At 45.0% G+C, this 24,721-nt stretch overlaps 1 protein-coding gene across 9 annotated transcripts in view; it reads left to right on the top strand.

The window, feature by feature from the left end:
• The window catches only part of LOC137421903 (CD27 antigen), a 172,731-nt gene extending 148,010 nt beyond the window's left edge, over positions 1 to 24,721 (top strand). For 7 of the 9 annotated variants that reach the window (XM_078773161.1, XM_078773163.1, XM_078773162.1 and 4 more), the window contains 3 exons: positions 16,827 to 16,937; positions 17,089 to 17,184; positions 23,070 to 23,993. In XM_078773161.1, the coding sequence (XP_078629287.1) occupies positions 16,827 to 16,937; positions 17,089 to 17,184; positions 23,070 to 23,212 (350 nt within the window). In that variant the 3' untranslated portion in view covers positions 23,213 to 23,993. Of the gene's footprint in view, positions 1 to 3,459; positions 3,554 to 3,638; positions 3,771 to 16,826; positions 16,938 to 17,088; positions 17,185 to 19,090; positions 19,114 to 22,136; positions 22,270 to 23,069 lie in introns of all 9 variants that reach the window. The other 2 variants (XM_078773165.1, XM_078773157.1) reach the window with 2 other exon arrangements.

The raw sequence follows: 24,721 nt of genomic DNA, 5'->3' as shown, positions 1-24,721 counted from the left end.
CCGCGCGTGCTATAAAAATAACCACCAAGATTTTGGGAATTCTTCTTGGGAGTAAAAACGTTCGGTCATTCGTCATCCAGTGGTCTTAATCGCTGGGCGACACGACAATATGATACTACATACTATTGTAAATTGTTCAACAAATTGATATTCTGAAAGAAAGATAAAGAAGAATAACAGTCCATTTTAAAGGATATTGTTCTCAACAAGACACATGCACCATCACATTGGATCAGATTCCAACCAGGAACGGTATTTGTAAAATTTAATTCAGATCACCTTGCATTGGATCAATATCAAAAACCAATATGCCGGATCGGAAGTAACTTTTGTTTCAGGCAGATTGACTTTCATTACATGAAATGTTTATTCCATTTCTCTGAATGGCAGATAAACTGTCTTCCTAATGATGTTATTCCATCGATTAGCTTACCTGGAACAAAGTTCAGGGGAGCTTAAGCGATGGCGCATCGTCAGTCCATAAACACTCGCAACTTCTTCTTCGAAACCGCTGAGGGGTATCGTGACCAAATTTGGCACAAATTATTGTTATGTTGTGACTAAAGTTTGTTCACAGCATTAACAGAATCCGGGTTTAAGGTGATCTACGGAGGATCAAAGTGGGTCCAGATTTGACCCCCAAAATAGGAATTTACTTTTTCTTCTGAAACTACACACACAAGTTGGATAAAACTTGACCACAACCTTCACCAACTGTGATGCACCAAAGTTTGGTCACGGCATGAAAAAAAAAATTGGGCGCTGAAGGGGTCTACTGTGGGGGTTGACCCCCAAAATAGGTATTTGATTTATTCTCAGAAACTACACATACAATTCCGATGAAACTTGACCACTACGTTCCGTTCATCACCCATAATGTACCAACGTCTTTGTTCCCAGTAATTACAAAGTCGGGGTCTAAGGTGGTCTATGGGGGGTGGGGGTGTGGGTGGGGGGGGTTGCTCCCCAAAATAGGTATTTGATTTATTCTCAGAAACTACACATACAATTCCGATGAAACTTGACCACTACGTTCCGATCATCACCCATAATGTACCAACGTCTTTGTTCCCAGTAATTACAAAGTCGGGGTCTAAGGTGGTCTATGGGGGGTGGGTGGGGGGGGCGTTGCTCCCCAAAATAGGTATTTGGTTTTTTTTTCTCAGAAACTACACACACAATTTCGATGAAACTTCACTACAACCTACAACACCCATGATGTACCAAAATTTGTTCATGGCATTAAAACAATCACACCCTAAGCGGAGGTGTGGGGTTGGGGTGCCCGCAAAGTAGGTATTTGCTCTTTTCTCAGAAACTACATATACATAAGCCATACACGATTTCAATGAAACTTCACCTCAACCTTAATGACCCGTGATGTACCAATGTTTGTTCAAGGCATTAGAAAAATTGGGGTCTGAGGAGGTATACGAGGTTGGGGGGTGGAAGACAGGGAGGGCTGGTTGGCCCCCAAAATTTGTATTTTTTGTTTGTTTGTTTAATGTATTATGATTATGTTAGTATGATTCTACATGCTGCCCTGTCTTCGAGCAACCATTGAAATTGGTTTAAAATACCTTAAGTCAGCGCACTGTTTATTATTTCTACCAGTTTATTCTACCAATTGAGTGCCCTGGGGTATTGCCCCTATTTTTAGATACTAATCTTTGAACTGGGTAAAGTAAAATAATTTCGTGCCACTGCTGTTGTGATCCCAAAGACAGATTATTGATTTTATAGACACTGTGGTGCAATGGTGAGCGTCCACTGAGTCTGGGATGTTCTTTCTTCCTTACTTTACGCACAGAATTTTAATAGGATAAAACATGGACAGTCATAGATTGGCAACCTTTACACAAGCTTGATGGACCTAATGGCCTCCTCCTGCATTGAAGTTCCTTGTCAGTGAACTCGTATTGAAGGTTGAACTAGTTAGATCGACATCAATTTAAATTAGATAAGCGTTACGCCTAGGTCCCCCGTCGGGGAAGTGATGTGAGTTGACAAAGTGGAAGACGCAGAAAACATGCTATGATATGATGTTTCGCTCACAAGGTTCAGACATACATGGAGGCGGCCATCTTGGATTTTGACGTGGTGATCCAATTTTCAATAGTGTTCTTCCTTATGGCTAGATACACCCACACACCAGAATAGAAGTTGGTACTTCGCTTATTTTTCAAGATATTCCGCTCACAAGGTTCAGACATACATGGCGGCGGCCATCTTGGATTTTGACGTGGCGACCCAATTTTCAATAGGGTTCTTCCTTCTGCCTAGATACACCCACACACCAGATTAGAAGTTGGTACTTCGCTTATTTTTCAAGATATTCCGCTCAAAAGGTTCAGACATACATGGCGGCGGCCATATTGGATTTTGACGTGCAGACCCAATTTTCAATAGCTTTCCTCCTTGTGCCTAGATACACCCACACACCGGATTAGAAGTTGGTACGTCGCTTATTTTTCAAGATATTCAGCTCAAGGTTCAGACATACATGGCGGTGGTCATCTTGGATTTTGACGTGGCGACCTAATTTTCAATAGGGTTCTTCCTTATGCCTAGATACACCCACACACCAGATTAGAGGTTGGTACTTCGCTTATTTTTCAAGATATTCCGCTCACATGGTTCAGACATACATGGCGGCGGCCATCTTGGATTTTGACGTGGGTTGCACCCACACACCAAATTCGAATGCGGTCCTTCGCTTACGTACACACGCACGCATGCCCGCACACACGCACGCACGCACGGACGGACGGACGGACGGACACACGGACGGAGGGGAAAACCATCGTCCCCCTTTCGCTCGGCGGTGCGACGGGGGACAAAAAACTATGTGAAACGATCAACTTGTGAATGTACTTTTGTGTAGTTCGTTCCCATTTGATAAAAGGTTGGAATTCCTTGTGTTTCCCTTTTAATATCTTTTTCCAATACTATAAACTACATGAGGAACAATGGGATATAACAACAATGTAAAACTTGTACATAAAAATCTGACATAGGTTACTCTGTTTCAGGTTTATTGACGAGGGTTACACTGGGTAGGATGCCATTGCCTTCCCCGCATTGTTTAGTCCGGTCCCATCCCATTAAATGCTGAGTGTCAAGCAAGGAAGCAGCACGTACCTTTATTTATTTATTTTATTTTATTTTTTAATAGTCTTTGTTATGACTCGGCTGGGGATTGAAACAAACAATGTTTTAAACTTGAATCTGTTTTCTTCAATAAGAGCATTGATTGGACAATAGAACAACCTGGAACTTGATCAGGGAGGAAGTAAAAAATTATGATGATATTTCAGATGACTTCATCACAGTATTTGATCTTTAATTTTAATTTGTTTGCCCCGATTCAATTTTAAAGATAAATAATTTAATTATTCATTGTACAAACATTTCATAAAAAGGAATCAACATTATGATTGTTGTGTTTTGTGTTTTCAGGGTTCTAGTTTTGGAACAGAAAGTTCACCTCCATGTCCAGCAAATCAGTTCTTTAATGATGCTTATGGGGTCTGCTGTCTGTTTTGTCCCAGGGGTGAGTTACAATAAGAATTCCATTGTTTTTTTTTCCCATGTTCCTGGAATTTTTCAATTATTCCAACTGGTTTTATACTTCACAGGAGCATACATGGATAAGCCATGTCGCAATCCTGGAAGTAATCCTTTGTGCTTCGGTTGTGCAATGGGGAAAACGTACATGGACGAGCAAAGCAACATGACAACGTGCAAGGAATGTCGTGTGTGTGACCCAGGTAAACTATTCTACTCTGTTTACATTTACACTGAATTACTCAAAGTATAACCACAAACACAACCAAGTATGAAATATCGGGGAAATCAAATACTTAAAGTGGTGATTGATCCACCATGGAGAGAAGAGAAGCTGACGTTTCAGGCCTTACCTTCCAATGAAGCAGGTATGGCCCGAAACGTCAACTTCTCTTCTCTCCATGGCGGATCAATCACCATTCAGGTATTTGGTTTCTTATTTGTTTTGACCTATTTTGCCACCCACACAGATCGATAATTTTGTGTTTTGATTGGTGATGAAATTCTTCCCAGCATGAAATTTACATTTGTTATCGGCATTTGAATTTTCATCCACAACTACATAGCTGGTTGTGTTGTGTTAAGTTGTGTCATGGAATTTCATCCTTTAACATGAAATGGATATCTACCTCTGCCTCCAACGGTGTTTTTTCACTTGCGAAATTGAAAATTTGCAAGTATACACAAAGAATTAAGTTAAGCACCCCCCCCCCCCCCGTTTTTTTACAACCTCGCACATTACAAGTTTGTTGTCGTCAAAACAGTGTAATATACCCATGATATTGCTATATTTTCTGGAGAAGTGATATTATGGTCACATAAAAACATAACAATCATGCCGTTTTCAATATTTTATTCTGAATAATTTAAGGTGAAATTTTTTGGGAATTTTAGGCATATTTTCACCTCAATTTAAGTATGGAGCTATAGGTCCATCACGGACAGTGTGGATGACGTTTATGTTTTCTAACGTACAGTCATTGTTCTGAGAAGACCTCTAGCGATCTTTGCGTCAATAACGTGTGTAGGACCCACGTGATCGGATCACTGACTCAGCCCTACATCTCATAGACCCTGTAAGCCGTCGTATGCGTTGCTGTGGCAGGTTGAACCCCCTCGAGCACGTTTGGGACATGTTGGGACGACAAATTGCGAAGATGGTCCCTCCAATAGCCAATCTGGATGAATTGGAACGTGCATTACATCGGGAATGGAACAACCTGCCACAGCAACGCATACGACGGCTTACAGGGTCTATGAGGCGTAGGGCTGAGTCAGTGATCCGATCACGTGGGTCCTACACACGTTATTGACGCAAAGATCGCTAGAGGTCTTCTCAGAACAATGACTGTACGTTAGAAAACATAAACGTCATCCACACTGTCCGTGATGGACCTATAGCTCCATACTTAAATTGAGGTGAAAATATGCCTAAAATTCCCAAAAAATTTCACCTTAAATTATTCAGAATAAAATATTGAAAACGGCATGATTGTTATGTTTTTATGTGACCATAATATCACTTCTCCAGAAAATATAGCAATATCATGGGTATATTACACTGTTTTGACGACAACAAACTTGTAATGTGCGAGGTTGTAAAAAAACGGGGGGGGGGGTGCTTAACTTAATTCTTTGTGTATATATTGCTTCGTCTGGTCTGTGATTGTCTGTTTGTAACTTGCGAAAATCGAGGATTTTTAAACGACAGCATATTGTTGGTCACGTGTGTTATTCTGTCTGTCGGTCAATCGACTACAGGTCGCCATTTTAACCCAATCTACACCAAATGGTAGCGTTTGTCATGAGGAAGAAGTCTATTGATTTTGATGTCGAAAGGGGTAATTCATTGGTGAAACACCAGCACAGTTGTCTTCAGAGCCTTCCAATCACCCCTTTTTGGATGAGCACTCCTGAAATGATGAAGATGACTTCAGGACAAAAATCGTCCCCTCGTTGCAGAATATCTCTGTCTGGAACAATAATCTGAAACGATACTATACTCGAAACTATACTCTGAGGTTCCTGGACTTCAGACCAGACTTTGGTGGGTTAAACCGGTGTATGAGCGCTCAACCGTCCCTCTTCCCTCAGAGCATATTTCTGGTGTGGGCAGTCATTCTATTTGTCTGAAGACCTTTTAGGTTCTGCATATCCAGGTGACATAGCTCGCTCTAAGGGCCGTTTTGGAAGCAGTGTCAATAATAATCTTCCTCTTTTCTTTTGGAATGCCTTAAAGGACAAGGCATTTGCTGAAAGATGTATTGTAAAATCCTCTACCACCTATTTCTACTGGAAGGTAGTTTACAGACCATCCTCCATGTTCACAATCAGCTACCAGGTCTTCGTATTTGCCTTTCTTTCTGCCATATGCATTGGACAGGTTCTCCTCCATCAGGACTGTCAATTCAATATTGATGATATTCTTAGTTACTGCCGAATAGATGGTGATATCAGGCCGTTTGGCAGTTTCCGTAATTTGTGGAGGGAACACGATTGGCTTATGGTCTTCATCAATCAGAAACATCCAATCATTCGCCTTCTGTAGGATGTCCTGTGTTTCTACTGGTGGGAGTGGCAGGGCTGGGTTCCTGTAGGATGTACCATCACCTGAACGGAATGCAATGGTGGGAATGGAGTTTGGCTTTGATACAATACTGGGCTTCGTATTTGCATCTTTGATAGAAGGAGTCAGGCCTGATGCAATCACTCTTAGGGTTTGGTCATGGCACCAGTTGTATCTTCCATTTTAGAGTGAGTAGCTGCACCCATTTAAGATGTGGAGCAGTGTGCTATGGTGATGATGGCACAGCTGACCAGTCCAAGGTTGGTTTTTCCCCACAGTCTTAGGTTGGCTGGGGAAGGGAGTTGGTCGTGCATAGCGTTGATGTGGAATGACAGCAGTTCCGGTGTGCATACATCGAGGAGTTTCTTACATGATGTATCAGTCTGTATGGCAGAATCCCATCTCGACCACTGTCCTTGTTTAGCACATCCATACAGATAGACCAACATGTAGACCAACATGTAGACCAACATGTAGACCAACATAGACCAACATGTCTTCCTCATCGATATCCTTTTCCAAATTGGTGAGGCTTTTCCTGTGTTCCCTTCTGGACATGTCTCTTATCAGCGTTTGATTTTCCTGTAGCTGAAGCCTGCTCAGTCGGTTTGACCTCTGCACATCTCATTCAGGATAAGGTGTCGCTCCTTCCATTCTAACTCTTTCACACCATTCCCCCTCGCCTTGTCTTTCTTTGTTTCTAAGCAATCTCTGCACAGTGTTTGGGTCTTTCCATCCCTGGAGTGTTTGTTAAGGTGGTACTTGGTGACCTGCATATATTTCACGGAGGTGGTAAGCCTTTTCAGTTGTAGACCATACCTCTTTCTGGTTCTGTAGAGGGCACTGTTGCAAATACATCTGCTTACCCCTGCCCTGCTATTCAGGTACTTGATGCAGGTTGCCTCTTGACTCTCAATGTAAGATATTGGTAAGTTTTCGATAGTGAACTCCCAGGTCATGGCACAATTGCATTGTTGTATATCCACATCTTTACGATTCCAGACAGATTGCTTTTCTTGGCTGTTTGTAACATGGCTACCAGCTTCATCTTGACCATTTCTCTGATGTTATCATCTTTCAAATCTTCGTAGATCATCTTTCCGAGGAATCATATGGGTTGACTGTGGATATACGTGATCTACTTTCCATTAATTTCGAGTTGGGGAACATAGGCTATATGTTGTGTCTTATGTCCTCCATGCCTCTGCTCTGCCTTTGGGACAACTTTCTTCATAGCGTGGGACTTAGATTTGGAAGGCTTAGCTTTCATGTTTCGTGTCCACTGAAGGAACGTTTGAACCTTGTTGATTTGTTGACATTCTTCTGGACTTTTTGCTACCAGAGTCAGGTCATCTGCATATGCTTTGGCAGATGTTGTTATGTCTAATCCAGTCATTTCATATCCGAGGTGGTTGGACTGGTCCAGCAGATCCAGGCAAAGATTGTAAACAGCCAGAAACAGGATACAGGATAATGTACGACCTTGGAAAACACCAATATAGCACCGTATCCAATCTGTTGTCCAATCCTTGGTTTTCACACATATAAACAGCTCATCATAGTACTTGAACACGATCTTCCTGATATGAGCTGGAATGTGGTACCACTCAAGTGCAAACTGTACTGTATGAGGTTATGTAGCACAGTGCCATCTGCATTTTGTAGGTCAAGCCAGGTTGTCACTATCGGTTTTCTTTTCGTTTTGGTGTCAAGGAGCATTTCAGTTAGTGCCTCCGTTTGTTCTGCACAGCCTGATATTTTTTTGGGTTCTTTGTGGAAGGATACCCATTCCAAGGTTACAACTGGAATTCGTCAGTTATGGGTCTGAAGCAAGAAGGATTACTCGTATTCTCCTGTTTTGATATCAGGATCATCTCTCCTACTCTCCAACAACTGGGTATGGAGGCAGTTCTCCATATATTACATATAAACTTGTGTAGCACCCTTGTTGCTCTTGGACATTTCTTCCATACTAAGTATGGAATACGATTAGTTCCAGGAGCACTGGCATTTTTTATTTTCCGGAGATAGGCATTCAGTTCTGACAAAGTTGGTGTTACGAATTCGTCACTTCCGTGGTTGTGGTTTTCACCCACTTGACATATTTCTGATATTATGTACTATTATTATCTTCAAAAGGTTTATTGTGCATGAACAGTTATCAAAAGTTAAAAAGGTTAACTTTAAATGATACAGGAAACCGAACGGGAAGACGACAGGGTGGTGAAGAGGAAGAGGCGTGGCGAGCAAAGTCGGACAAGACGTGTGACGTCGAGCTCCGTAGCGAGCATTGTCTACCGAAGGTCGCTAGGGAATTTTGAGTTCCTTGAAAGGACATCCTGCGAGAGGTATTATCGCTGGGATTGAGAAACCTGCGAAGTCAGGTTTAGGCTGAGATTTCAACGAATCCTTGCCTGGCCGCAAGAGCTGTTGGCCATTTTGAACCTCGTGCTTCGTTCCCCGACCAAGGTTTTGCTACGCTCTTCTCAACATCCTATCGTCTGTCGGGGATGTGTGTGCGTGACCGCTTAATCTCCAATTACGTTGCGGTTCGCTGATTGAACTGTGAACGTGCACGTCTGGAGGGGGCCTTTGGGACTTCCCATCCTGCTGCCAGTTTACCTTTGGTTTGGACCACGTGACTGTCTACGCTTTGCCTACACTTCATTACTCGCCTCATCGCCTCATCGTCTCATCACTACTCGCAGGAGGGGATCACCTTGGAGTTATAGAGACATTGATGAGGGTTCTTTTTCACTCACTGGGAACGCAGTGAGTTATCTGACTTTAGCTGATGGTACCATCATAAGATGTATGAAGTGTACTTTTGATTGCTATTGCATTGGTTGTACCGTTATTCTGGTGTGATTTTCAATACAATATTTGTTTGTTTATAATCATGGGTGTGGTTTCACTATTGATTTCTAACCCAGAGTAACGTATTTTTCTGCCGTTGCTCCTCTCGGGGTTCGGAGGTATACCCGAGACCAGGAGGTCGGGGAGGAACACGTAACACTTGGTGGTTTAGTTTTGAATGGGGTCTTGGTTTTTAGTGGTCTTTTCATACCCTTCAGTATTTCATATTTGTAATTACGTTTTTTTTATCGTTATTTACATCCTTAAGCAACTTTTCAGAAACTACTTTGCTGAAGGATGGAGATCTATTTTGCTTCTCCTTCAGCATCCGTTTTGCTTACTGGTCGGGATTTCGTCTAAATTGTTGCTGAGCTTTATTGTCAGATATTTGTTCTTGTGATTTCAATTCTAATTTCCTCGCTATGTTATGGAGTCTTACTAACTTGCAAGTTAGTAAGACTTACTCTCCTTGTTAGTAAGACTAACAAGTAAGACTTAAGACTAGTTAGTAAGACTTACTCTTCTTGTAAGTCTTACTCCTGTTATGGAGTCTTTCCTGAGGTTTGCTACGAGTGTTTCATTTCTATCTTTTAGGGCTTGTTTAAACTGGTGCTTGGTAGCTTTCTCAAGGCATCTCAATTTCCTTCGTTGTCTCGTAGACTGCTGCTTTTTGTTAGTCTTCTATGTTACTGATTTCATACCGAATCTGTCCGCAAGACTTTTGTAAACATAATTTTCCAAATTTTCTAGTTGCTCATCAAGGCTGTTTCCTATTTCTAATAATTTTCATGTTTCAACTTCAAGGTGAAATTTCTAAAATCCACAATTTTCATCCGATTGACTTGAAAATTGATCAAGATTTGCAGAGAAGGTCACCAAGCCCAGGGAGCCCAGGGAGAAAATAAAGAGAGACCGACAAAGGGATGCATGGGTATGGTTGAGGGTTAGGTGAAAATGCAGGGGGTGGATGAGGATAGAGAAAGAAAACATGAGAGGTGGGGTGGGTTAACGGGGGTAGAAAATATTGTTGCGGATATGAGGATTGTGTTTTTTTTATTGTGTTGTATTGTATAGTAAATTGTTGTGAATTATTGCTTTATTCTGGACCCTCCTGCCTCCAGTGTTGTATAAAGGTCAAAGGGCGTTCCCGTAGTTAATTCCATAAAGCATACACGTTAGCCAATCATAGATTTCCCCCTGGTTGATAGCTATATCTTTATTATGTGTATTAGGGTAAGGCCTTGTCTTCCATTAAGATGACACTCCATTGCACCAAGTGAAATAGAGTAGATTCCTTTCACTTTCCCCTTTCATCATTGCCCAGCCTCGATTGCCAATTACATCCCCTCCAAAACCACCATTGAAAATGTGCTCGGGTCGGGGAAGACGGGCGTGCCCGCCCGTCGTCATCAAGGGCGGAGCCAGAGGGTCGCGCGACAAACCAGGGCCGAGGTGAGCACACCGATGGGCGTGTCCTGAAGGCCAGCGGCTTGATCGCCGGAGGCGTTATAAAGGCGCGCGCGCAAGAAGCAAGGTAGTTGTCGGTGGTGAGGAGTGATTGGACCAAGAGAGAGAAAGAGTGGTTGGACCAAGAAAGTGGAGATCCAGAAAGAACATCCAAAGAGAGGACATCCCGGAAAGCACAAAGCCTGCTATTCGTCGCCTTGCTCGCCAAAGTTGGACTGAGCAGTAGTTAACAGCAAGAAGCCTGTTGTAGTCCTAGAAAAGCGCGCGACGTCCACCGCAGCAGCAGCAGACAACAGCAGCAGCAGCGGCGGCCACAGCAGCAACAACAGCCGCTTGGGGCCTGGACGGCGGTTTTGAGCAGGGCTGTGAAGGAACGGCGGCTGCTAAATGCACCGATCGTGCTGCAAGACCCCTTGGACCTTCCTCTCCCTCCAGCCATCCACCTCCTGCCTTTCCATCCTTTTGTGTACGTGAGTTTGTTCTGTTTGTTTTGTCCCTGGGGATTTAATTAAGCCTGTTTAGATAAGCTAGCGAATTTGCACTGTGTCTCTAATTCTTCTGTATTTTATTTTATTATCTTTCCTTCTCCTTGGTTTTTTTGAGCCTGTATATAGTAGGAATAAATTTAGTAATATTTTCAACCTTTTTTTCGTCTTCTTCTTCTTCTTCACATCCGTGTCGCTTTTGTCTTTTCCATATTGAATAGCTGTGGCGCGATCCGGCCAACGTTCGGGGATCGGGTTAATCGGGGTAACTGTTAGGCCGCGGTGCCATCCGCTCGGCAAACCAACATCCTTATCCGCGGGCCGTAACAATATCATGGTTTTGGATTGGTGATGATCTGAGATGGTCGTGAGTAGTCATCTTGAAGACCTCAAGGGAAGAATGAGATTGCAGAGAATATGGAAGTTGGTTCCTCGTGTGGGGAAAAAGAGGAACAAATGAGTGGAAATTAGCAATGCTTCTGGATTTTTGGAGTTTTTTTTTTTTGTTTGTTTTGTTTACTGAATCGAGGCTCTTGAAAGAGCTAACATTTATTTCACAAACAAATCAACCAGACAAACAAAATATATATAAAAAGAGGGAGCGGAAGACAAGATGGGGAGAGAAGGGGAAGCACACAAACACAACATTTGAGAGCAGGGAGATGTGTGGGAGGGAGAGGGCTTGGGGGGAGGAGGTGTGGGAAGGGGGGTGGGGGGGGGGGGGGAGAAGTATAAAACACAAGGACACCAAGGACTTCCAGGACAGAAGTTGGTATTTCAAAAAAGTGGATTTGGGGTGAAATTAGCGGAGGGAGAAAAGATCAAGGTTTTGGATGGGGGGAGATAAGAGATGGTGGTGAACAGCTGTTTTAAAGACCTGGAGGGTGGAGTGGGATTGAAGAGAGTGAGGGAGTTTGTTCCAGAGGCGGGAGAAAAGAGGAATGAAGGAGTGAAGGTGAGCAGAGAGTCTTGATTTTGGCAGTTTAACCATAAGAGGGTTGCAGGCAGATCTTGTGCGACCTGTAAGAATATTTGGGGGACAGAGCCCAGAGAGAGCTGGGGGGGCAAGGCCAGAGAGGAGTCGGTAGAAGACGGAAAGACCACCAACCTGCCTGCGGTGAGTGAGTGAAAGGCCCTTGCAGTTAGCTTCATCATGGGAGATTCCAATGATTCCAAACGCTTTGGTTTCAACAGCGTGAAGACGAGCTAGGTGTGAGGCAGGAGTACCAGCCCAGAGGGGAGAGCAGTATTCCATTGAGCTGCGGATGAAAGCCTTGTATGTGGTGAGGAGCTCAGGTGTGCCAAGGAAGGACTTCGCACGACGGAGGATGCCCAGTCGGCGACTGGCTTTGGAGGCCAGATTTGAAATGTGGTTTTCCCAGGAAAGATCATGGCAGATAGTGAGACCCAAAAGCTTGAGTGACAGAACTTCTTGGAGAGGATTATTCAGAAAGTGGATGGGAGGGTTGTCCAGTCGGTCTTTTCGGAGAGACATCGTAAGAGTGTGAGATTTGTCAGGATTGAAAGACATGTTCCACTTGTTTGCCCAGTCTGTGATTTTGTCCAGGTCTGCAGAGAGTGAGGAGGCTGCAGACTGCCGATCTGAGGGAAGAGGAATGAAGCGACAGAGAGTAGAGTCATCAGCAAAGATATAGAGAGGATTTTCAAGAGAGTCAGAGAGATCATTGATGAAGACCAGAAAAAGCACAGGGCCCAGAACACTGCCTTGGGGAACTCCAGCCTGAACAGGAAGAGGAGATGAGAGAAACCCATTCAGGGCCACACGTTGACTACGACTCGAGAGGAAGTCCGCCAGCCATGCGTGGAGATTTCCATGGATACCAAAGGAGGAGAGTTTGGTGAGCAGAGCGGGGTGCCAGACCGTATCGAAGGCACGTGATATGTCAAGGGAGACAGCTCTAATTTCCTGTTTGGCATTGAGGACCTCCATCCATTGTTGAGAAAGCAGAAGCAGCATGTCCAGAGTAGAGTGACCAGGTCTGAAACCAAATTGATGATCAGAGATCAAGCCATTGGAGAAGAGGAAAGATTTCATATCTGAAGCAATGATGGATTCCATGACTTTGCTGATAATTGGGAGAAGGCTGATTGGTCTGTAGTTGCTAGGATCTGTTTTTACACCTTTTTGTGCAAAGCGGTGATGTTGGCTGATTTCCAAGCAGATGGCAGATGACCTTGAGCAAAAGAGAGGGTGAAGAGAACAGAGAGAGGGAGTGAAAGAGCGGAAGAACAGGATTTTAGGACCCGTGGGCTGATGCCGTCAGGTCCAGTTGCAGAATCAGAGTTGAGGGTTGACAGAAACTTTTCCACCTTGTCAGGAGGAAAGGACACAGAGTCCAGGAGCAGCTGGGTACGACTGGGTACGGTGGGTACAGAGAGGGATGGGTTTGGGACACAAGATTTAGAGGCAAACACAGAGTTGAGGCATTCAGCTTTTTCACGTGCGGAGTCAGCCGTGTAGCCGTTTGAGGTGAGGGAGGGGATGGAGGGGGAACAAACACCAGAAACAGATTTGACCAGACGCCACCAGGATTTGGAAGAGGGAGACAGATAAGAGAGTTCGGTCTTGAGAAAGGAGAGATATTGTTTCCTGGCTCTCCTGAGGGTGGACACACACTTGTTTCGGGCTTTGTGAAAGGAAATGAGATTTCCTTCCGTTGGATTTGCTTTCCAGGAGACGAAAGCAAGTTGTTTCTGGGCAACAGCCTCACCACAAGATTCCGTGTACCATGGACGGGAGGAAGGGTATGACAACTGAAGACGAGATGGGATAAATCTGTGCATGAGAGAGAGAGCAATTTACTTTGGAAGAATTCCCAGGATGAGTTGATGTCAGAGGCGGTAGAGATGGGGGACCAGTCCAGATGATTGATGGCTGCTTGAAGACCGTACCAGTTGGCCTGAGTGAAATGCCAGACTCGTCCACGCTGAGGAGGCTCTCTGAGAATGGTCAGAGAGATGTCCACTTTAACAAGCACATTATCAGATGAGCCGATTGGAGCAGAAGAAGAGCAGCAGACATTTTCAGGGAAGTTAGTCATAACCAAGTCCAGAATAGAAAATGCTCTGTTGACTGAGATCCGGGTCGGGAAATTGACAGATTGTGTCAGTTCCAGTGAGTCGCAGAAGTCCTTTGCTGAAGAGCCATGGCTGGTGAGAGAGGTACCCACAACCAGCCAACTGGCGTGGTGACAATTGAAGTCACCACATATGAGGAAGAGAGAGTTGGGATGGGTAGATAGAAGTTGGTCCATATTATCAGACAGCGAGATGTAGATGGAGTCATCACTGTTTGGTGGGCGGTACAACACACATATGAACAAAAGGTGGGAGCGAAGCGGAAGCCGTAGCCAAAGGTATTCCTGGGGGTGAGGTGGAGAGAGGGCAGTGCAGGGCGAGTGAGGAAGAGAGTTTTTAATAAAAATAGCAACCCCACCTCCAGGACGAGGCTCAGGTCTATCATACCGGAGGAGGGAGTAACCTGGGAGAGATACCAAGGAATCAGAGACATCATGAAGGAGGAAAGTTTCTGTTCAGCAGATCACGTCTGGTTTGTCAGAAGCAACCTGTATGGAGAGATCAGTCAAGTTTGAGCGAAGGCCCCGGATGTTTGAGGTCCATACCGTTAATGAAGAAGAAGGGGGAGCATCGGATACAGAACAGGGGGGGGGGGAGAGGTAGGGTAAGATTTGGAAGAGGAGCAAGAGGTAGGGAGAGCTGTTGCAGGTGTGTCAGAGATTTCAGAATAGCTTGGAGAAAGTTATGAATGGGGCGGACAAAACGTTTGATGGTGATTGGGTGAGGCACAGTGAGGTGTTATTTGAGGAGGGGGAATAGCGAGGCAGAAGGTTGGGGGAGATGAAGGTGAAAGTTGAAAGGGGGAAGAAGCGGGGAGGACGCTTTGAGGAGGAGGGGTGATAGGGGAGTCTAGGAGGGGAGGAGCGAGGGAGAGTCTCGGAGGTGAGGGGTGTGGGGGGAGTTTAGGAGGGAAGGGGTAAGGGGGGAGATTTGAAAGGGATGGGTGATGGGGAAGATTTGGAGGGGAGGGGCAAGGGGGAAGATTTGAAAGAGATGGGTGATGGGGAAGATTTGGAGGGGAGGGGCAAGGGGGTAGATTTGGAGGGGAGGGGTGATGGGGAAGTTTTGGAGGGGAGGGGTGATGGGGAAGTTTTGGAGGGAAGGGGGGATGGGGAAGATTTGGAGGGGAGGGGCAAGGGGGAAGATTTGAAAGGGATGGGTGATGGGGAAGATTTGGAGGGGAGGGGCAAGGGGGAATATTTGAAAGAGATGGGTGATGGGGAAGATTTGGAGGGGAGGGGCAAGGGGGTAGATTTGGAGGGGAGGGGTGATGGGGAAGTTTTGGAGGGGAGGGGTGATGGGTAAGTTTTGGAGGGAAGGGGTGATGGGGAAGATTTGGAGGGGAGGGGTGAGATTGGATTTTGAAAAGGGTACGATTAATGGGAAACGAACATTTATTGCAAAATGAGTTTCTTGAGACCTTCGAGTCAAAAATACGTTTGAGGACGCTGAAGGAGGGGTGGAGTGCAGGAGAGTTTCGGGAATGTAGAAAAGGAACTGTAAGAGATGGAATTTTTTTTTGGAATGAATAGATTTGGTGAGCAAGTGGAAAGCATCCTTTAAAAGGAGAAGAAGAAAAAGGTGTTATAATATATGACAGAATACAGTTCTTCAGGGGAAAGTTTAAACATTTTTAACAACGTGATGACGTGATCACGAACAACGTGATCGAAGAACGAAGGAACAAATAAGAACATCGAATAAACGAATGAGAACAGAGAAGGAAATATTTTTTGTTTTTGTTTTTTAGTTGAGATTTTAAACAAGGAAGTATGGGGTGAAAGACTGGGACAAAGAACAGAGAACGAAAGTAATTGCAGCGCAATCGACGAACCGCTGAGAGAAAAACAAAGCCTCACGGTCGGACACGGAAGTGTACTAGGCCTCAGAATACGCGACACGAATTAACCGACGATTTTGTCTACTTGTCTGAAAAACCAAAACCGAGAATCTTACGAAAGACACACTACAGGTACACACACCGAAAGATAGATACAGTTTCGGCAAAAACACAATTGTGAACAATTACTTAACTTCGAAAGCGTGAGCGCATGGACAGCTTCGAAAGAACGTGACCTCCCCACGAGAAGGGGGTTGCTGGTGGACCGTGATTGTAATATAGAGTGAAGTGAAGAGTAAAATTTATTGTACTCTTATAAATTTTACAACCTGGTGAAGGAGTTCTACATTTGATAAATGTGAGGGGCCTTCATCGAATTCTCTGAACGACATATGATAATCCAAGACATATGTCACATTTTATATTTTTGTGTCTCTGCCAACGAAGGACGCTTTATGTTTTTGGGTTGTCCGTCTCTCTGTCCATTCTTCCGTCCATCGGTGATAGGTTTTCATTGCCACAATAACTTAAGAACGGCTAAAGGGATCGAAGTCAAACTTGGTACAAGTATGTATAATGATGCAGTGATGATCTGATTAGATTATGGGGTCAATAAGTCAAAGGTCAGAGGTCCCATTAGGTAAAAATTCTTACCGAGCTTTGTGTGTGAACCAGTAATAGGATTTTGACCGAATTTGGAAGAAGTATATATTGTGATGCAAAGATGAACTAATTCGATTTTGGCATCAAAGATCAGAAGTAAAATCGGGTAAAAATGTGATACTTGAGTACAGCTGAATGGATTTAAATCAATCTTGGTACAAATATGTATAATGATGTTGAAATATGGGTGAAGGCATATCTGTCGATGTCGTGACGTCAGAGTGCTGTTCTAGTTTCATTATCTCTTCGCTCACTCTCCCATGTTTTCTATTTTCTTCTACAGAGACTGAGGTTGAAGAGAAAGAGTGTGACATAGACAATAACCAACAATGTGTTTGCCGTGAAGGTTTCTACATGAAAGGGAACGAATGTGTGATGGAGAGCACTATGGGAAGTAAGGACACAAGTAAAAGCAAATAAATCAGTGTTTTTCCTGCCTTACTCCTGTTTTCTTTTTCCTCCTTCCTCCTGCCAACCCGTCTCCTGTTTTGAAATCATCATCCCTGGTCAAGCAAATTAAACTGCTGTTTAACATCCTTTAACAGGTGAAACTGGTTCAGCATCGAACAAGTATCCTCCATGGTGGTTTTGGGTCCTGTTGATTGTGATCCTCCTGATCATGTTATTCATTTTCCTTTTTGGTAAGTCTCAAGTGTAATGTTATTGTTCTTAGGAATGGGGATGTTTGTGTGAGTATAAATAATATTGAGCAAAAATATTGTGATTCCCATTGAACTTCTGACAAGAATTACAAACAAAAGGTGAAATTGAGAGGAAAACACAGGAAGAACTAGAGAGTTCATAAGACACGTTACATCTACACAGTGTTAAAATGTATACTTCAATTTAAATAAGAGATTTTAAAGATAATTATAAAACAATTCTGGAAGTTTCGCTCTTGAAGCAGTCTTATACACCACCTTATTTAACACGTCAAAGTACTGCTAAACGGTCGGGTTTTGAAACTGCAAAGAAGAAGATTTGTGTTCTGCAGTGTTTATTTTTACAATTCAATTATAATATATAGATTCTAAAAGTCATATAAATTAATTACGGAATTTACCGTCATTTTACCACCTTTGACGCAGTGTCTATTACATCCCCTATCTAAAACGTTACATTTGTTATTAGTCCCCTACCCGTGTACACCGGAGGGGACTATAGGTTTGCACTCTGTCCCTCCGTCTGTCAGTCTGCCAGTCCGTCACGCAAAGAACAGTTTTCCGGACTTTTTTTTCGAAACTCTGAATGCTAATGATTTCAAACTTGGTACATGGTTTCCTCATGATAAGTTACAGATCAGGTTCGAACTTCACGACGTTTCGATCATTTTTGACAAAGTTATGGCACTTTGAACTTTGGTAATTTCCCCAACAGTTTTCCGGACGACAGACTGCCGGTAGGTGACATGTATTGCAGCGCAATACTCAGAATGCTTGTTATCCCTGTTATTTGGGTCCTTTATGATGTTGTTAAAATCAGTAAGTTTTCTTGTTGGAGACAGACCAGCAGACAAAGTGAAAATATTATCCAATTCTGGTGGAGACAAATTCAGATACAAAGTACTCTTAAACGGCATGTTTGTTTTTTGTTTCATTGTTCGATTTGTGTTCAAAATATACCATTAAAATTAAATAAGTTGTTCCTCGATCATAAACTGACGTTTGTAGACAGACAGACAGATGGACGGACATGACCCAATTGCTTAACTCCGCTTTACGCTTCGCGTGTGCGGGGTAATTATTTCAAAAAGGTTATTTAATCGAAAATATCTACAAGTACTCAACTCCATGAATTTACAATCGTTGATCAAATTGCAGAAATAGCAAAAGTAAAAATATATAAATCAGGTAAATATAAAATATAATCCCCCCCCTCTTCTTTTCCCGATTGTTCATTCATTTCCTTGTTGTGTCCAACTGTAGGCCCCATTGTCCCACTTCGAGGTTGTTGCCTTTTTACCACCAAACCTCACTCTTGCATTAACATAAAAATTGTATATAAATGTCTCGACTTGATCACCTTGCCTTTGTGAACCAGCTCAATCAGCTGGCGTGACAAAACAAACAACCATCTCAAAGCATAACCACCACCACCACCAACTCAACTTCACTCGACTCAATATCAGAGAAAACACGTGTGCACGACAAGCACCACAATTAACTTGTAAGATCTTTGGAAAAACATTTTAAAGTCACAGTTAAAAAAAAAAAATCACTATTTCTCCAAAATAAAACCTTCACCAATGTGGAGAATCACAAAGAAGTTTAATTTGTACATCGAGCCGAATGGATCACTTCATTTTTTATAGTCATGGACTCATGTGATTCGTGCCTGGACTTCGCTTAGTTTTGTTATTTTACAGGGAAATGTCAACCGAGTGTGAATGGAGTTTTAAAAATAATCATTAATCTCTTGCTGATGTGATGTGATTTGATGAATAAAATCATCCTTGGAAGGAGATGACGGGTTTGAGAATGATGATGCTTTCTGTGCAAGGAATGTGAAAAATTCCTTTTTAACTTCATTCTTTTCTTCTCTTTTCAGTGAAACGATGCTTTTGTCCAAAGGTAGGTCTGGAATAATTCTTGAAGTGGTTTGTGGTTTGTTTTGATCTTGAAGTGGTTTGTTTCAAAAGTAGATGTGAGGGTTTGTCAGATGGTCCTTTCAGAGAAACAGGGTGAGTGTGAGGATATGGTACGGTTGAATGGTATTCCAAGTGTTGATCCAGCTCCTGATTGTATCAAGGTCTGTGGGGAGGGAAGAGGCTTCTGCATGCTGTCTGAAGGATGAGAAATGATGTGGCCGAGAGTCGATCAAAAGCAAGATTGTCCAGGAACTGATACCACAGGTTTTTTCAGGGAATCAAAGATCATGAGGTGAGGAAGAGGACTGGGCTCCAGATAGCACCTCCGGGAACTCTATCCTTCACGGGGGAGAATGTGTGAGAACAGAGGAACTTCTTAAGTGGTACACTCTGCGAGTGGAAGAAGTCAGTGATGCATTGGAGGAGATGGCCTTGGACACCAGACGCAGAGAGTTTGGAGATCAGGGCAGGGTGCCAGACCGTATGAAATGCTCGAAATATGTCCAGAGAGCCGGCATTGCTCTCGTCTGTGATTGAGGGTTTTCATCCATTGGTGGGAGTGTAGAAGCATCATGTTCGGGGTAGAATGATAGGGTCGGAAACCGTAATGATGACCTGAAATCAGACAGTTGGAGAAAAGGAAGGCTTTGATGCCAATTGCAATGCTAGATTCCATGACGTAGCTTATGATTGGAAGCAAGCTAATAGGCCTACAGTTAAAAGGTTCCATTATTGCAATGTTTTTGGCAAACTTCCGGGCAGAAAAAATTGACACAAAGGATGAACAAGAGCAGCAGAGCAGATTTTTAGGATGCATGCACTGATGTCTTCTGGGCATGTTGCATAATCAGAGTCGAGGTTTGCCAGACACCTCTCCACCTTCAGTGTGAAAGACAGTGTCCAGGGTATGGGAGGTGAGGGCAGGAATATGTATGGAGTGAGGGCTCAGGTGTGCAAGATTTCAAAGCAAAGCTGAATTGAGGCTTTTTCCACCTTCTCAACAGCAGAGTCAATTACGGCTGTGGTAACACAGTGGGGAATTGAGTTAGTGACAAACTGCAAATCCGTTACCAGAACGGGGTTAACCTGTTGAACCTGAAGAGACAATACCCAGGGATAAACACCGAGAAATCGTGGACATCTTGTGGGTGGAAGGATTCTGTTGGGCAGATAATATCAGGTGTACAATTGCAGCTTGGGTTGAGAGATTTGTCAAATTGTAGTGAAAACCTTGGATTTTTGAGGTCCAGAGTGCAAGAGAAGTGCTGTTGACAAGGATGTGAAAGAGGGGAGGGGGTGGGGAGGCACGCTGGGGAAGCAGGGATGGGGCAGCACGCTGGAGAAGCAGGGACGGGACAGCACGCTGGGGAAGAGGGATGGGGCAACACGCTGGGGAAGCAGGGACGGGACGGCACGCTGGGGAAGCAGGGATGGGACCACACGCTGGGGAAGCAGGGATGGGACGGCACGCTGGGGAAGCAGCGACGGGACGGCACGCTGGGGAAGCAGGGACGGGACGGCACGCTGGGGAAGCAGGGACGGGACGGCACGCTGGGGAAGCAGGGACGGGACGGCACACTGGGGAAGCAGGGACGGGACGGCACGCTGGGGAAGCAGCGACGGGACGGCACGCTGGGGAAGCAGGGACGGGACGGCACGCTGGGGAAGCAGGGACGGGGCGGCACACTGGGGGAAGTAGGGACGGGACGGCACACTGGGGAAGCAGGGACGGGACGGCATGCTTGTGAAGCAGGGACGGGGCGGCACGCTGGGGAAGCAGCGACGGGACGGCACGCTGGGGAAGCAGGGATGGGACGGCACGCTGGGGAAGCAGGGACGGGACGGCACGCTGGGGAAGCAGGGACGGGACGGCACGCTGGGGAAGCAGGGACGGGACGACACGCTGGGGAAGCAGGGACGGGACGGCACGCTGGGGAAGCAGGGACGGGTCGGCACGCTGGGGAAGCATGGACGGGATGGCACGCTCGGGAAGCAGGGATGGGGTGGCATACTGGGGGAAGCAGGGACGGGAAAGCACGCTGAGGAAGCAGGGACGGGACAGCATGCTGAGGAAGCAGGGACTGGGCAGCACACTGGGGAAGCAGGGACGGGACGGCACGATGGGGAAGCAGGGACGGGACGGCACGCTAGGGAAGCAGGGACGGGGCGGCACGCTGGGGGAAGCAGGGATGGGACGGCACACTAGGGAAGCAGGGACGGGACGGCACGCTCGGGAAGCAGGGACGGGGTGGCATGCTGAGGGAAGCAGGGACGGGACGGCACGCTGGGTAAGCAGGGACGGGGCGGCACGCTGGGGGAAGCAGTGATGGGGCGGCACACTAGGGAAGCAGGGACGGGGCGGCACGCTGGGGAAGCAGGGACGGGACGGTACGCTAGGGAAGCAGGGACGGGGTGGCATGCTGAGGGAAGCAGGGACGGGACGGCACGCTGGGTAAGCAGGGACGGGGCGGCACGCTGGGGAAGCAGTGATGGGGCGGCACACTAGGGAAGCAGGGACGGGGCGGCACGCTGGGGAAGCAGGGACGGGACGGTACGCTAGGGAAGCAGGGACGGGGCGGCACGCTGGGGGAAGCAGGGATGGGACGGCACACTAGGGAAGCAGGGACGGGACGGCACGCTCGGGAAGCAGGGACGGGGTGGCATGCTGAGGGAAGCAGGGACGGGACGGCACGCTGGGTAAGCAGGGACGGGGCGGCATGCTGGGGGAAGCAGTGACGGGACGGCACGCTCTGGAAGCACGCTGGTACAAGTGACTTTGTTTGCTCATTCAATCAAACATGTTCGTGCTGTGGCCTGTTCTAATTAGCGGGAGGGAACGTTTTTTCACGTTTGTGTTGACACATTTATGCTTAAAATTACCTGAAACATTTTACGTCCTATCAATAATCTTTATTGTACAATGCGATTTTGCTTCGAGAGTTTGAGAATAAAATGAACTCTGATCTGTTATTCTTAACTCACCCAAAACCCGATTTACCTGTTCAGGCTCGTTTCAGGTTTAACAAAAATGGTCGTTCCAGCAAACAAGATGCTATGAAGACTGACGAAGAACCTGACAGACTTCCTGTAGTTGTCTCATAAACTCGAGTGAACATTTTCTTCTAAATGGAAGTAAAGAGTAAGTCAATGCGTATAAAGAAGGCTAAAGTTTCATGTGTTTTGTCCATCGATCTCTGCAATTATTTATTTGATGATCACATCCTAAATTAATCTTTTAACTTTGCTAAACAGATCCCCTTTCGAAGGTTCCTCTATTTCATTCTAGTCCCCACTGATGCTCATTCATCCCCTTATTAGTCCCCTACTGGTGTACACCGGAGGGGAGTATAGGTTTGCACGCTGTCAATCTGTCCGTCAGTCCGTCACGCAAAGAACAGTTTTCCGGACTTTTTTTCGAAACTCTGAATGCTAATGATTTCAAACTTGGTACATGGTTTCCTCATGATAAGTTACAGATCAGGTTCGAACTTCACGACGTTTCGATCATTTTTGACAAAGTTATGGTACTTTGAACTTTGGGAATTTCTCCAGCAGTTTTCCGGACGACAGACTGCCGGTAGGGGACATGTATTGCAGCGCAATACTCAGAATGCTTGTTGTTTCCGTCTATTGTCTGTCCACTCTGTTTCTGTCCACTCTGTCAAAGCGCCTTTGGGCTTCTTGAAAAGCGCTATACAAAATAAATGAATTATTATTATTATTATTATTGTCCGAATCTTCCATTGTCGATCTGTCACCTTCTACCTCCTTTCATGTCACTCTTCCATGATTGGAGGACTTCTCGACTGCTTTCAGAAAAGACTTCACTTTTTGATTTCGACTAAAAAATGTACATTTCCAGAACACATTGGTGTCCAATTAGCATTACAAGCTTATACTGTGTTGTTTTGACAAACATCGATTGTTTTGTCTTTGTAGGGATGCATACAAGGAAGTACAAGGAATGCAAGAAAACAAGAAAAAGACAACTCCATCCATTCAGCCCAAGTGACCACCAATCCCACAACTTCGGGCAGATTACAATCACAACAGAAACAGAGATCCTTGAGGATTATTTTTAATTATTGGTTGGAGAGGATAAGTTTCACACATCATTGAATGAAGTGATTTGGGGGTGGGAGAGTTGGAGGGCAGGAGGTTTCACAAGGACCTCCATTGCCACTACCAGACCCGAGTAATGAATCTCTCTTCAGGACCAAAGGTTTTAACATCTGGACTGAAAAAGGTTTTTTTATAGGTTTTTTTTTTATAAGTTAGAGGAATTGTGCCAAGAAGGTACGTCAGGGTTGTGTACGTCAAGGTACGCTCACCAAATCCACCCATAACTTTGCCCTCAACATCGACGGTTTCACAGTATCCACCTCCCCTCACATCCGGAATCTTGGCATCATCTTTGACCAAACCCTCTCCTTCGACAAATACACTAAACAGATCACAAAGACAGCCTTCTTTCACCTGAAAAACATCGCCTGTCTCCGTCCATCCCTCTCCTCCACGGCTGCAGAAACCCTCATCCACGCCTTCATCACCTCCGGTCTGGACTACTGCAACAGCCTCCTCTATGGTTCACCCTCAATAATCACCAATAAACTCCAATACATTCAGAACTCCGCTGCCCGTCTACTCACCCATTCCCGGACCCGTGACCACATCACCCCCGTCCTTTACAAGCTTCACTGGCTCCCCATCTCCCAGAGAATCCAGTACAAAATCCTCCTCTTGACCAACAAAGCCCTCCATAACCTGGCCCCATCCTACCTGACTGACCTCCTCTCCAGACACACTCCCACCCACAACCTCCGCTCTGCTGGTACCAACCTCCTGACCCCCCCCCCCCCCCCTCCCCCCCATGCGGACCTAATTCAGATCCTGGGGGACAGGGCCTTCTCCATCGCTGCTCCCACCCTCTGGAACTCACTACCTCACACCATCAGAGACTCCTCCTCACTCACCACATTCAAAACATCACTCAAGACCCACCTGTTCAACACTGCATTCAACATGTAACCCACAGCATTTAACCCCTGACTATCTCTTCTCCTTCTCCTTCCTTTTGCTTTGATTAATTTACCTATTGATTTTTGGCTTTTTGCACTTGTTTTTTGTACTCTGTCAAAGCGCCTTTGGGCTCCTTGAAAAGCGCTATATAAAATAAATGTATTATTATTATTATTATTATTATTATTATTGTGTGTCTATTACTCGCTATCTGCACATCATATGTGTGAAGATAGTCTCTTGTGGCCAACTTTGTTTTTTTCTATCGTAATTTTGCCAAAGGTTTGGATTCATTTGAAGCAACTTGTGCTTATTTTATTTATTATCTCTCTGAGGAGTATTTCCGTGTTACATTGGGCGACAAACACAGACAGTATTCGCCTATTTATGTTTATCCAGCAGGGACCCACCGGACATCTGCGCATTGTAAATGATGCGACTTCATTACTTCAATGGAACAATAGTAGATTCCCTTCATCCGGTATCTTTGTGAATAAACTGCATAAATAAAATATTTTGATGTCCTTTTGTTCCCCCTCCCCGTTTACCGATTAAACTCACACATGAAATTA

Source organism: Myxine glutinosa, chromosome 2 (assembly GCF_964187855.1).
Source record: "Myxine glutinosa chromosome 2, kmMyxGlut1.1, whole genome shotgun sequence".
Lineage (NCBI taxonomy): Eukaryota > Metazoa > Chordata > Myxini > Myxiniformes > Myxinidae > Myxine > Myxine glutinosa.
The sequence above is the reverse complement of the archived record's forward strand: the minus strand, read 5'-3'. Positions and strand labels throughout refer to the sequence as shown.